The sequence below is a fragment of the Peromyscus eremicus genome, chromosome 1, assembly GCF_949786415.1.
Source record: "Peromyscus eremicus chromosome 1, PerEre_H2_v1, whole genome shotgun sequence".
Taxonomy (NCBI): Eukaryota; Metazoa; Chordata; class Mammalia; order Rodentia; family Cricetidae; genus Peromyscus; species Peromyscus eremicus.
The window spans coordinates 194,435,736-194,450,311 of record NC_081416.1 but is presented as its reverse complement, the minus strand read 5'-3'; the positions used below and the strand labels follow the sequence as shown (position 1 = coordinate 194,450,311).

Below are 14,576 nucleotides of genomic sequence, written 5' to 3'. Positions count from 1 at the left end.
CTCTGCCTCCTGAGTGCTGGGATTAAACATGTGCTACCATTGCCAGGCCAGTGTTTATCTTTCTGGAACAGGGTTACTTCACTCAGGATGGCTGTTTCTACCTCAATCGATTCACCACCAAATGTCATGATTCCATTTTTCTAAACAGCTGAATGATATTCATATAGATGTTACATTTTTATTACCCATTCATCAATTGACAGACATCTAGATTGTTTCCAATTTCTGGCTATTATGAATAGAGCAACAGTGAACATGGATGAGCAAGTGTCTCTGTGGTACAACTAGAGTCCTTTGGGTATATGCCCAAGAATGATATAGCTAGATTTTATGGTACATCAATTCCCAGCTCCCCGAGGAACTGCCACACTGACTTCTATAGCGGCTCTACTAGTTCCCATGTCTACCCTCTCCCTGCATCCTCCCTGGCATGTGCCATCATTTGTTTTATTCATCTTGATCATCCTGACTGGGCTAAGCTGAAATCTCAAAGTAGTTTTAATTTGCGTTTCCCTGATGACTAATGATGCTGGACATTTTTAAAAAGTGTTTCTCAGCCATTTGTCTTCCATCTTTGAGAATTCTACATTTAATCCTATATCTTCTTTAAAAATTGGGTTATTTGTTTTCTTAATGTTCAGCTTTTTAGTTCTTTACAATGTCCATCTGTCTTTCATATGATTCAAATGTATCTTGGTTCATATACTAAAGTGTCATGAGGTTCCTTATGAGTTCCTTAACCCTGACTTTTCCACTCTCAGGCTCTCAGAAGTAATTGAAGCCAGTTCCTGGAAGGGTCACCTCTGAGTTTATCTGGTGTTCTTGTGCTTATCTATCAATCACTGTATTCATCCACCTAGTCCATTAATTTTAACCTCCCAACATCATGCATTTACACTTGGTTGGTCTGCCTTATCCAGTCAGAACACTGAAGACTTCCTTAAGATAATGTTCCCAAGAGACCTAATTTCTGGATTCTTCCTCCTGTCAGAAGTTTTCATTGGATTCATAGGAAACTCACTGCTCTTTGTCCTATACATGTACACCTTCTTAATTCAGCCTCATCTGAAGAAGCCTATAGATATGATTTTCACACATCTGACACTTGTCAATGTTTTGAGCATTGTGTTCAGGCTGATACCAGATGTCATGGCATCCTTTGCAGTCAAGCTCCTTTTCCATGATGTTGGATGTAAGGCAGTTTTGTATGCATACAGTGTTACCAGGGGCCTTTCCATCTGTACTACTTCTCTCCTGAGTGCATTTCAAGCCATTACTGTCAATTCTAATCACTCCAAGTGGGCATGGCTTAAATCCAAGCTTGAGTCCTGTATTTTTCCCTCACTCCTCTTCATCTGGATCATCAATACATTTCTCTATATCCCCATGTTTGAAAATGTAAAAGGCGAAATCAACTTCACTGTTTTGGGTTCTAGATATTCCCAGATATACTGCCGAAGCAACCAGGTTCGCCGTCACACCACCATGTCACTTGTAACTGCATTAATGATTAGAGACATCCTGTTTGTGTTTCTTATGATGTGGACCAGCCTCTACATGGTGACCCTCCTGTTCAGACACAATAGGAGAACAAGGCATGTCCACAGTTCCAGTGTCTCTTCCCAGGCCTCTTCTGAAAAGAAAGCCACACACAGCATCCTTCTGCTTGTGGGTTTCTTCGTGTTTTTCTATCTCTCAAACACCTTTGTCACCTTCTATTCACTTCACAGACCTAAGAGCAGCCCAGTATTGGATCTGATTAGTGGAGCTTTATCTTCAGGCTACCCAATCGTCTGCCCTTATGTTCTGATGAACAATAGGAAAATTATTTCCAAATTCATGTCTTCCTTTTCAAACTTTGAATGTACCTTTGCTACAAGAGGCTGTCATGGCTAATCTGATACCCCAAACTCTCCTCTGCCTTAGAGGATTTTTACTATATCTGTGCAAAATAATCATGGCATTCCTGGGTACCTAATATTCAGATGGTAGGAACTGACAGGTACTGCATTTTTTAAAGTCAGGGCCTTATATAGGTCATGCTGGCCTCAAACTCGTTATGCACTGCAGATGATCTTGGCCCCCTGTTCCTCTTGCTTCCAATTGCTCCTAATTACTGGGATTACAGGCATGCAGCCACCTCACCTGTTTTTTTACGTATGCTATGTTTTAAATATGAGACTCTGCTGTGGGATGTTCTGTATGGAAAATGTGTTGCTAATTAGTCAATAAATAAAACACTGATTGGCCATTGGCTAGGCAGGAAGTGTAGGGGGGACAAGGAAAAGAATAAAGCTGGGAAGTGGAAGGCTGAGTCAGAGAGACACTGCCAGCCGCCATGATGGCAAACAGCATGTGAAGATGCCGGTAAGCCACGAGCCATGTGGCAAGGTATAGATTTATAGAAATGGATTAATTTAAGCTGTAAGAACAGTTAGCAAGAAGCCTGCCATGGCCATACAGTTTGTAACCAATATAAGTCTCTGTGTTTACTTGGTCGGGTCTGAGAGGCTGTGGGACTGGTAGGTGAGAGAGATTTGCCCTGACCGTGGGCCAGGCAGGAAAACTCTAGCTACAAGACTCTGAAGACTTTATAGGAACAAGCATACATTAATGAATCAACAATTTTCATATGACATTGTGCTTAACTTTTATACTGAACAAATTTGAGATGTAATAGTATTATAATTAGCTTCATATTCACATGTGAACTCTTTTAAAATTACAGAGAGTGTCCATTAGATAATGATCCTAAATTTTAAGGGCAATGAAACCTGGGATCATTTTATGGCTCGAAATCACATTGTTTATTCTAAGTGACTGGCCAAACCGCTTTGGTTTTCCCTGCTTGGTGCCATTGTTTCATTTTTTTTTTTTTTTTTTTTTTGTTCTCATGAGGTTTGCCAAGGATTTTATGGGCTCTAACTTTCCAGCATCTTGACTTCCCAACAATACCAATTTGGGGCAGGGTGGTATCTCAGTCCTCCTCATCACTTTTTGTTTGAGATTCTTCATACTAATCATGGATTATTGTGATGTGAAATAAAGCTGACTATCATCCTAAGAAAAATACATCGAGTAGAAGGTTTACTATTACATGTATGGTTGATCTTCTTCTGTGAAATTATTCTTCTGCTGTGGGATGTCCTGTGTGCTGTGAATATATGTTGTTATGATTGATTGATAAATAAAAAGCTGATTGGCCAGTAGCCAGGCAGGAAGTATAGGCAAGACAAAGAGAGAGGAGAATTCTGGGAAGTGGAAGGCTGAATGAGGAGACGCCAGCCTGTCATCCAGGGAGCAGCATGTAAAGACAGCAGGTAAAGCCACGGAACACATGGTGACATATAGATTAAAAAAAAATGGGCTGAGTTTAAGTGTAAGAGCTAAACAGTAGTAGACCTGAGCTAATGACTGAGCAGTTTAATTAATATGTTTCTAAGTGATTATTTTATATGCGGTTGTGGGGTCCATGAGGCTGGGCAGGACTGGAAAAAACTCCAGCTACATTCTTCCCTGAGCAATTTTTACTTATCAATTTGTTAAACATACCAGGAATGTTCTGGCACTGTATTAATGACAGCAAATAAATAATTAAACAAAGTGGCAAAAATGAGAATAAGATGATTATATACCACATTTATGGCAAAGAAAAAGTGCATCTTTGTTGAGGAGATGGTTCTGTGGGTAAAGCATTTGCCAGGCTAGAATAAGGCCCAAAGTTCACATCCCTAGGGCCTGTGTAAATGCCGAGTGGGTATGGCGGCCTGTGTAAATGCCGAGTGGGTATGGCAGCCTGCCTATTATTTCACACTCAGAAGGTAGAGACAGGGCATCCCCAGAGGAATCTAGCTAGTGAGGCTAGCCATATCAGTGAGTTATAGGTTTCATTGGAAGGCCTTTCCTCAGTGGATATGGTAGAAGAGTGATGGAAGATGATTTCCGACATCAACCATGAGCCTCTACATGCATGTGCTTTTAGGTTTCAAAGCCCACACCATTCTGTGTTAGGTGTCTCTTTCTGTGTCATAGTTGTTGATCAAGAAGTTCTCAGGAAAAAATCCAGTGCCATACCTGCCTATCTGCTATTATGCTCTCTAACATGATGGTCATGGTCTCTTAACCCTTTGAGGTAGTAAGCCCCAAATAATCACTTTCTTCTATAAGTTGGTCATGGGGTGTTATCACAGCAATAAAACTGTAACCAAAACATTTTACAAATTTTACAAAATTTCTGTTTTACAAGTGAGACCGAAGTACAGTGTCTTAGGTTCATTTCTGTTATTGTGACAAATTATCTGACAAGAAGCAACGTAAGGGAGATGGGTTTTATTTTAGCTCTCAATTCCAGGGTGTAGCTCATTATTGTGGAAGAAATCACAGCATTTGGACCTTGAAGCAGATAGAGACATCACCTCCACAGTGGAGAGCAGAGAGAAATGAATGCATACATGCTTACTCCTGGCTCATCACTCTCACTATACTTATATAGTCCAGATCCCTTTCTAGGGAATGGTGTCACCCATAGTGGGGCTATATCTTCCCACACCAGTTAACAATAAAGAAAAGCCCCTACAGACATGCTTATAGTTCAGCCTGATCTAGACAATCTCTCACTGACTCCAGATTGTCATGTTGTAAATTAAAACTAATCATCATTACAGGCAGGAAGAGTCAATTATTTGCCCAAGGTCACATAGTAAATAACAACTAGAACTGGGATCTGGTTCATGTGCATTGAACTACTTCACTGTGTTGTTTTCTAATAATAAAATGAAATAAAACAAAGTAAAATGGGGGGCTGGAGAGATGGCTCAGGGGTTAAGAGCACTGGCTGTTCTTCCAGAGTTCCTGAGTTCAATTCCCAGCAACCATATGGTGGCTCACAACCATCCGTAATGAGATCTGGTGCCCTCTTCTGGCCTGCAAGCATGCATGTAGGCAGAATACTGTATACATAATAAATAAATGTTAAAAAAAATAAAGTAAAATGAGATAAAACAAAAACTAACACATTGGAATTGGACATAACAAACAGAAGGAAAAGAGCCCAAGAGAGGAAATAAGAAATAGAAACCCACTGTTCACACACTCAGGAATACCATAAAAACACTAACCTGGAAGTCATAACAGATATGTGAAGGATCTGATGCAGAACTGAGCAGGCCCTATGCATGCTGCATCAGTCATATGTGAGTGCATATGAGCTTTGATCATGTTGACTTAGAGGGTGTAGGATAAAAGGTCCAAGTCCACTTCCAGGTTTGAAAATCTATCAAAACCCACCAATCCTTGAGCTCAAAATCCCACCAATCCCTGGGCTTGGCTTGAAATCCCACCAATTCCCACTCTAGAAATCTTCACCATGGAAAATTCCTCCCCAAAGAAACCCATATAAGCCTGTCTCCTCAGTTCCCTGCGGCTTCTTTCCCAAGCAGAGGGAGCCACCCTCTTGTGTCTCTCCCAATAAATCTCTTGTGTGAGGTTTGTTCTGTGGTGTGACTTGGTGGTATTCCTTAGGTCCCAACTGCCAGGACACCTTTCCTTGCAGACCTGTAACACTTGCATTGGCGAAACTCTCCCCTTCAGAACCACAATACCACCATTGGGGAAATTTTCCCCTTCAGAGTTGCAACACTCCATTGGGGAAGCCTTTCCCCTCAGAGCTGTATAGAAGGTCTTGTTTTCTTGGTGTTCCTCTATCCCTTCAGGCTCTTACACTCTTTCTGTCTCTTCTCCCACAAGGTTCTCTGATCCCTAAGGGGAGGGATTTGATGGAGACATCCCCTTTGAGCCTGAGTGTTCCAAGGTCTCTCATTTTCTGCATGTCTGGTTGTGGGTTATCTTCTTTCTTACTTGGACATTTAGTTAATGTGCAGGAATCTGGGGCTGGGGACAGCCATATCAAGATTAATATAAGAACCCAGTTGCTAGAGAGACTGAAAGCCCATCCAGTTGAGGCTTCATACAACAAAAAGAACAAGCACAGGCCTGTTTGTAGAGGAAGACTGGAGTAGAGAAGGAAGTCAGGGAAATGCGTTACCTTTTATTAATAGGCAAAATCCCTGCACAATGCTTACAAGATACGATGAAGAATCCAAACTGGGACGTCAGTTGTTGCAGCCAATGCCACCACTTCTTTGTTCCAGTGGGGGATGGGGAAGCTGAACCAAGCCACACCCACTTGCTCAGTGGCTCATTGGGCCAAGTTGCTCCTTTCAATTGGCTAGTGGACTAATGACAGAATCATATAACACCCCCCCCCCACTTTTTTTTTGGTCTAATTAAGAAGGAAGATTCTGCCAGGCAGTGGTGGTGCACACCTTTAATCTCAGCACTCAGGAGACAGGGGCAGGTGGATCTCTGTGAGTTTGAGGCCAGCCTGGGCTACAGAGTGAGTTCCAGGAAAGGCTCCAAAGCTACACAGAGAAACTCTGTTTCAAAAAACAAACAAACAAAAAGGGAAGATTCTAATCCTAAGACCAAAAAACTATATACAATAAGAACTATTATCAAGTATTGTCCAGAAGAAAGAAAAGGTAATAACATAAACAAAAATTAAACTACATATAACAAAAATAATTATTAAGTAAGAAATACATTCTAAAGGTCCCGACCATAATTAATTGAAGAATTTATAGAGATTACTCCAATAGCTGTCCTCTCCTGAAGAATCCTAAGTTTTGTACCTAATTTATCTTAGCTAAGATTTGGGAGAACCGTAACTGTAACTGTCTAGTCTTCAACCCCATCAAAGACCTGAAAAGGAAAAGGATATTACCTTAGCAAGCAGGAAGTGCAAGTAAACAATTTCCAAAAATGTAAGAAATGACAGAAACAGCTGGCTGCCTGGACAGTCACCCAAGGTTCCTCTACAATGCAAGGGCATCCATCTTTGGTCTACAGACCTAGAATCTCTGACAGACCTTTTTCAGTTGCAGGAAATTTTGAAGGACTGTCCAACTCTGCCTTGGCAAAGTTCTGTAGTCGCTTTTCTTTGTGTCCTGCTTGCTCAGATTGGACAGCATACTTACTGTCAGCAATTGAGGCAAGGGCAGTTTCTTGCCCTATAGGCCAGTTTGTGCCACAGAGAAAGCAAACTCCATATGGAGTGTCTTTGGCACTCATCATTCTCTTTAGAAGTGCATTGGTACCACCAAGAGCAGATGTGTCTCATGTCAAGAAACAAATTCTAAGTTATTAAAATATTTTAGCCAGGCAGTGGCAGCACACGCCTTTAATCCCAGCACTTGGGAAACAGAAACAGGTGAATCTCTATGAGTTCTAGGCCAGCCTGGTCTACAGAGCAAGTTCCAGGAAAGTCTCCAAAGCTACAGAAAGAAACCCTGTCTTGAAAAAAATAAAAACAAAAAACAAAACAACAACAAAAATTTTAAATGCCATATTCTGTAGATCTTTGAAATGTTTAAAGATTACCTATCTATTTGAAACATATCTATGTATACCTAGAAAACCTAACTAACATGACTGTAAGTTTGATAAATATGGGTGACTATAACCTGTAATTCCTTATTATCCTATATTGCTTTTAAGGACTAAAACTTCACAATATATAAATAAACAAGCTGTATAAGTGTGAGCTGTGTAGATAATACCTTAAGCAAAATTAGAAACAGATGTACAGTATAAGGACAATAATCTCCAATTTTGTAACAGTATACAAAAATCTTAGATAGGAGTAGACACATACATACAGTATAACAAAAATAACCTAAATTTGTATCAATATACAAAAATACCTTAAACAATAGTAGCAACATATATACAGTATAACCAAAATAACCTTGAATTTGTATCAATATTTAAGAAGCTATACCATGTAAGTTTTTTAAGACTGATAATTGCTTTTTAAGTTTGCGAGTAGATTCAATAATCTACCTTTTTATCCTATCATATCTATCCCCTCTTTCTCTATTTCAAATAAGATCTTTGAGTCTTAATCTCTTTTGTTCAACCCCTTACTCTAACAACTTAAAACAAAACCCTCTTCATGATGACAATTATCCATAACCCTGAGAAAACCCAAAACCTATTCACCCCACCTATTGGGAAAGTGGGCATCGTGTTCTTAGAATTACTTCCTGCTGTCTGGGGCGATGGTATCTTTATGGGACCCTGTAAAAACCAAAATAATGGTTAAGTCTCAGGAGAACTAGCTGCAGCATTTGTTGCTAGTCTCTGAGTAATGGGAAAGTGTAGAGCTATCCGAAGTTCTGACTGGAGTGATGCATGAGAGTAGACCATATCAGCTAACCCCCTTGGAATTGCCCTGAGCAGTTTGTAGTTCAAAGCCAATCTTTGGGTAGTGTTGAATGGCTTAATGGCATTATTACAATCCAGGTAGAATCGTCATTGTGGGGCCCCATCATCTTTTTGGAAACTTCAGAGATGGCTGTTAGGAAAGTTTATTGTTCACTGTAGAAAACTTGAAGGAAGTCGTCAGAAGAATGTGTTACCTTTTATTCACAGACAAAATTCATGCACAATAATTACAAAATAGGACGAAGAATTCAAACCGGGACAACAGTTGCTATGCTGCCTCTGATGCCGCTGCATCTTCATTCCAAAGGGGATGGGAAACCTGAACCGAGCCACAGTCACTTGCTCTGTGGTCGGGTGTCAGTTTGCCCAACTTCCAAGACAGCGCGCATCTCGCCCCACTGCATTTTATTCAGGTTAGTTAACTCCGCCCTCTGGACCAAGCTGCTCCTTTCAATTGGCTAGTGAACTGATGATAGAATTCTCATAACACTGGAAGCCTTTCCCAACCTGGGCATCATTCAACAAATTTTCCTCACCTGGGCGGCATCGAAGAAACAGAGAATTCTGGCTATGCAAATGTGTGTGTGTGTGTGTGTGTGTGTGTGTGTGTGTGTGTGTGTGTGTGTGTGTGTTGGGGGTACTATGCAAGTGTAAATGTCATATAAAGGGTCATATGCCCTGTGACCTAGCTATTTGGTTTTTTTTTTTTCTCTTTCTGCTCACTAGCCCACTCCCATTCTTGGGAGTGTTTTCCACTTTTTGTTGTTTTCTTTCTTTTGAGACAGGGACTCACCATGTAGCTCTGACTGACCTGGAACTCAAGATGTGCACCAGGCTGGCCTTGAATTCATAGTGACCCACTTGCTCCTGTCTCCTGAGTGCTGGTATTAAAGGTGTGCACCACCCTGTTTTCCCCTTTAATAAATTGCCTCTTTCCATGATAGTCTGGACATTTTCAGTCTTTTTCTGAAGCCCCCTATCTGCCATGCGGATGCTTGCAGACTTCCGTTGCTGAACATGATGGCTTTCTTGGACCCTAACCTAAAAGGCATGGTTTCTCTTTTATCCTAATTCCTTGTCCCAGTAATGGCCAAAGGTTACAGATTGCCTGTCCTGTTTTGTGCTTTTTATTCCTTCAAAAACTAATAAAATTGTTATTCTCAAATGCTTTTATTAATGAGACTAAACCACAAAAGGGAACCCCAGTTTCCCCAGTAATATTCACGCCTATCATCTTGCATTGGGTCCCTGTTTCTCAAAGTGCCCTCATTCATTCAGTCCGGTTGGCCTCGTCATTCCCACAGGGACCAGAGTGCCTATTTCTGTACCACCCAGAGACCTGAAATTCTGCCTCTAGTCATGTTCTTCCCAGCTACCTATGGTATTCTCCATGGCTGTCAATGTCTGAGCTATAAGGAATCCTACAGACAACATCGCAATGACTAGAAATTTCCCTTAGGGCACTTTCAATTTCCCCCAAGCATCCCCCATCTCCTCACATACTGGTGTCCCAGTGACTTCCCCACATCTCCTTATTAAAATTATATTATGTATTTTATGTGTGCACATGTATTGCCCGTGTGTATGTCTGTGCACCACATGCATGCCTGGTGCCTTTAGAGGTTAACGGAGGGCATTGAATCCCCTGGGACTGGAGTTACAAATGGTTGTGAGCCATTATGTGCGTGCTGGGAACCGAACCCTAGTCTTCTGCAAGAGCAGACAGTGCTCTTAACCACTGAGCCATATCTTCAGGGCCCCTCCAATCTCCTTATTACAGACATATTCACAACACTGTCATTCCTTTTAAACATCCCAACTTCCCTACTATTAGTCCAGTTTCTCTTGTTTCAAGCCAATCCCTCTGCCACACTCCATTCCTTCATGTTCATTCCAGCTCGCTTTGGTCATTGAATTCATTGGCTGATAGTTCTAACCCCCACATCTTACCTCACCTCATCTCCTTTTGCACTAGGATCACTATGGTAACAGTAACCTTTAGATTTCCCCATCACAATGAGACGCGCCCGTTGTCATGCAAATCACGCATCAAGACCAGACCAGACCAGACCAGGAGCTGGGCGTAGTAGCTCTCTGAACCTGAGAGCAATGGCGGCTCCCTTATTGTGCGGCTAGTAAAGGACCTTCCCCATTCCTCTACTCTCCTTCCCTTGGACTAAGCGCCCACAACCTCCGAATCCTGCCAGTTAAGAGCGGACGCTTGAGCCAGAGACTTCGGTTTAGCAGCAAAGCTTGGACACTGCACATGCGCCCTAGCTTAGCACAAAGGGCATGCACTCAGAAGGCGGGGCGACGCTCAGCCTGATGGAAGTTGTAGTTTCCTACGTTCCACAGCAGACGACCAATGGGTGAATTGGATGGGGACAAGGTTTCTAAAGCTGGGATCTAAAGAGTAAGCAGTATCGTTGCCACAGGAATGCTACAGCGCCAGCCCTCCCAGCTGGTCGGCCATTTCCTTTTCATCTTTCTAACTCGCAGCTTACTTTGCACCACAAATCCTGGATACAATGGAGAACTAATTAGATTTTTTTTTTCTTATTGAGAGGGTGGAATGTTGGTCATAGACTGATAATAACGTCAAAGGTCACTGATAGTATGCTAATGGATGAATAGGACACTTCGAGTAAAAAGAATTGCAGGCAATGTTAGAATCTTTGTACACACACTCATTTATCCCTACAGAACCCTATGAAGTAAGTACTATTACTATCCCTGAACTGCAACATAAAGAAGCCAGCCGGTGAGATGGCACAGCAGGTGAGAGCATTTGCATTCAACCTGACATCATGGGAGCAAGAACCTACTCCCTCAAGCCATCCTCTGTCCTCCACACATATGCTGTGGCATAGGCACACACACACACACACATACACACAGTTAATTAGTAAGCAAACAAATAATTTAAAACATGTAACATAAAGAGATTAACCAACTGAAAGCTACACATGTGAAGCCAAGGATGTAAGCCCAGGCAATACACTTTCACTGGTAAGTACCAGATGATGGTATGTGTCTATGAGGAATGAGGCAGAGAAAGCCAGAGTATGGTGTGAGGTGATTTTAGGGAAACTACTCAGGGATGGTCTTCAGTAGGGGGTGAGTTTTGCACTGGCCCAAAGGGACTGATTTTCTTCACCAGTTGGGCACCTGGATCATACCCCAGGAGTCACAGTCCTAGTTGGCTTTGTTTTGTTGCTGTGATAAACACTATGACCAAAAACAACTTGGGGAAGGAAGGAAAGGGGTTTATTTGGCTCTGGCAACTGGTTCTTCATCAAGGGAAGCCAGTGCAATAGTGCTGCTTACTGGCTTGTTTGGTACTTTTTTTTCCCTTTTCCTTTCTCTCTCTCTCTCTCTCTCTCTCTCTCTCTCTCTCTCTCTCTCTCTCTCTCTCTCTCTCCCTCTCTCTTCTTTTCTGAGACACGGTTTCTCTGGGTAGCTCTGGCTGTCTTGGAACTCAATCTGTAGACTCAGAGCTGCCTGTCTCTGCCTCCCAAGTAGTGGGATTAAAGGCATGTGCCACCATGCCAGGCTTAGTCACCTTTCTTAAACAACTTAGGCCCACTCGCCTAAAGATGACACCACCTACAGTGAGCTGGGCCCTTCTACATCAGTTAGTAACTAAGAAAAATGATTCACAGACATGTCCACAAGGCAACCTGATGGAGGAGATCTTAGTTTGCTTTCTGTGGCTGTAACAAAACACCACGACCAAAAGCAAATTGGGAAGGAAAGGGTTTATTTGGTTTACACATCCCAGGTTACAGTCCATCGAGGGAGGCCAAGACAGGAACTCAAAGCAGGAACCTGGAGACAGGAACTGAAGCAGAAGCCATGGAGGAACACTGTTGCTTACTGGTTTGCTCCCCATGGCTTGCTTGCTCAGCTTGTTTCCTTTTACCACCCAGGACCATCTACCGAGGGGTGGCACCACCTACAGAAGACTGGGCCTTTGTCTATCAATTAGCAATCAAGAAAATGCCCCCCAGACTTAACCCCACACAATCTGATAGAAGCATAGTCTCAACTGAGGTTCTTCTTCCCATTTGACTCTAGCTTCTGTCAAACTGACAAATCAAATCAAAACCTAACCAGTACAGAGGCAATTTCTTAGCTGAGATTCTCTCTTCTCAGATACAGTTAGATTTGTCATGTTGGCAAAAACTAGGAGGGTAACTAATCTTGACTTTTCTTTCTGCCTTCCCTAAGGGCAAAATCTTTTTATACATACTGTCCTTAGGCCAAAAATATACTTCATTCTTTCAAGGTGAAGTTCCTTATGAGAAAAACCATACCCATTTCACTAAATCACTTCTACTCTATTTCTGTTTTCAAAATTTAATTTCTCTCTGCCTCGTGTGTGTGTATGTGTGTGTGTGTGTGTGTGTGTGTGTGTGTGTGTGTCCGTGTGTGTGTGTGTGTCCATGAAGGCCAGAAGAGGGCATCAGATCTCCTGGAGCTAGAGTTATAGATGGTTGTGAGCCACCCCATGTGGTAATGGGGACTGTACTTAGGTCCTCTGCAAGAGCAGTTAGTGCTGCTAACCCCCAAGGCACCCCCCGCCCCCATTTCAAATGTGCTCCCATAGCAATACTGTTTTGTGGATTGTGGGAAGCCAGGGTATAGACAATCCTCTTGGGTGATACAAGACACATCAGCAATAAATGCGTATTGTTGTATACCTAGGATTTGTTTTGGTTGTTAGCACAGCTGTAGCTAGAGTTTTCCTGCCTGGCCCACCTCAGGACAAATCTCTCTCACCTGCCAGACCCACAGCCGCTCAGACCCAACCAAGTAAACACAGAGACTTATATTGGTTACAAACTGTATGGCCGTGGCAGGCTTCTTGCTAACTGTTCTTACAGCTTAAATTAATCCATTTCCATAAATCTATACCTTGCCACATGGCTCGTGGCTTACCGGGATCTTCACATGCAGCTTGTCATGGCAGTGGCTGGCAGTGTCTCTCTCACCCAGCTTCCTGTTCTCTCAATTCTCCTCTCTGTTAGTCCCGCCTATACTTCCTGCCTGGCCACTGGCCAATCAGTGATTTATTTATTGACCAATCAGCAACACATTTGACATACAGACCATCCCACAGCACTTCCCCTTTTCTTTTCTTAAAAAGGAAGGTTTTAACCTTTACACATCTCCAAAGTCAGCTTGGTATATTTGGGAATTTGGGCATAGCTTCTCTTACTACTTCCTGCTGGAGGGGGGCGCTGTATCTTATGGGGACACAAAGAATATTTTAGGATTATGGAGTAGTCCATGAGGGTGTATCGTCTGAGCCAGTTGCCTTGAAATGGTTTTGGATGTTGGATCATCTGGGCGATGGTGTCATCAGAGACCTTTCAGGTGGTCTTGGCTGGTCAAACCTGATGTATCTTAATTTGGAACAAATCCATAGCCTCTGGCTTTCTGTGGAAACAAAAGCAGAGTCTCCTTTCCAAAGCAACATATCCTTACATCCAAATTTTGAAGTCAAGGTACCTTTAAAATATACATTTTGGCATAACTCAACAGCTTTTGTAATCAAATGTTTTTCTTCAGTTACGAATATCAAAGAGAACATAATCCAGATTCTCTGTGTGGTAGCCATCTTTACGTGGCTTATTTTTTTTATATTAGCTTGAACCTGTTGCTTTAAACTGCAGCCTTCTAAGCCTAAAATGGCGCTGGCGCTGTGGCTGCTGGTTCCGCCCACTTCAGCTTCCCAACATGGCGGTAGTATGTTTTCTGCCAGCTCTGGGAGCCATCAACTCTCAGAAATAGTGGGTCTATGCTTCTATCAAAGCAACGTGTAGCCCAGAAACTTCTTTTTTTTTTTTTTTTTTTTTGTTTTGTACTAGCAAAGGCTAAATCCACCACACAGCTTAAAATGCCACTTGCAGAGGCCTCATTCCTGCCATACTGCAGGTCGAGCATGCACGCCAGGAACCCGCCATAGTAGCTCAAACACGCAGGCTGCCGCTAGCTTGAAAGAGACAACTAGGAGCTGTTTTTAGCTCCGTTTTAGAATCTTTTTACTCAGGTTTTAGGTGGAAACTCTTGCCAACACATTGGGCGCCATTTGTAGCTTCAGTTTTCCTGACTGGCCCACAGTCAGGACAAATCTCTGTCACCTGCCAGACCCTTGGCGCTCAGACCCGACCAAGTAAACACAGAGACTTATATTGGTTACAAACTGTATGGCCATGGCAGGCTTCTTGGTAACTGTTCTTACAGCTTAAATTAATCCATTTCCATAAATCTATACCTTGCCACATGGC

The 14,576-nt window shown here is 42.4% G+C and overlaps 1 protein-coding gene across 1 annotated transcript; it reads left to right on the top strand.

Moving 5' to 3' along the window:
* The first annotated feature begins 948 nt into the window (after window positions 1-948).
* On the top strand, window positions 949-1,896 carry LOC131902715 (vomeronasal type-1 receptor 4-like). Its single transcript, XM_059253716.1, has one exon. It carries the CDS (start codon window positions 949-951, stop codon window positions 1,894-1,896), a length of 948 nt encoding a protein of 315 aa, XP_059109699.1.
* The last annotated feature ends 12,680 nt before the right edge of the window (window positions 1,897-14,576 follow it).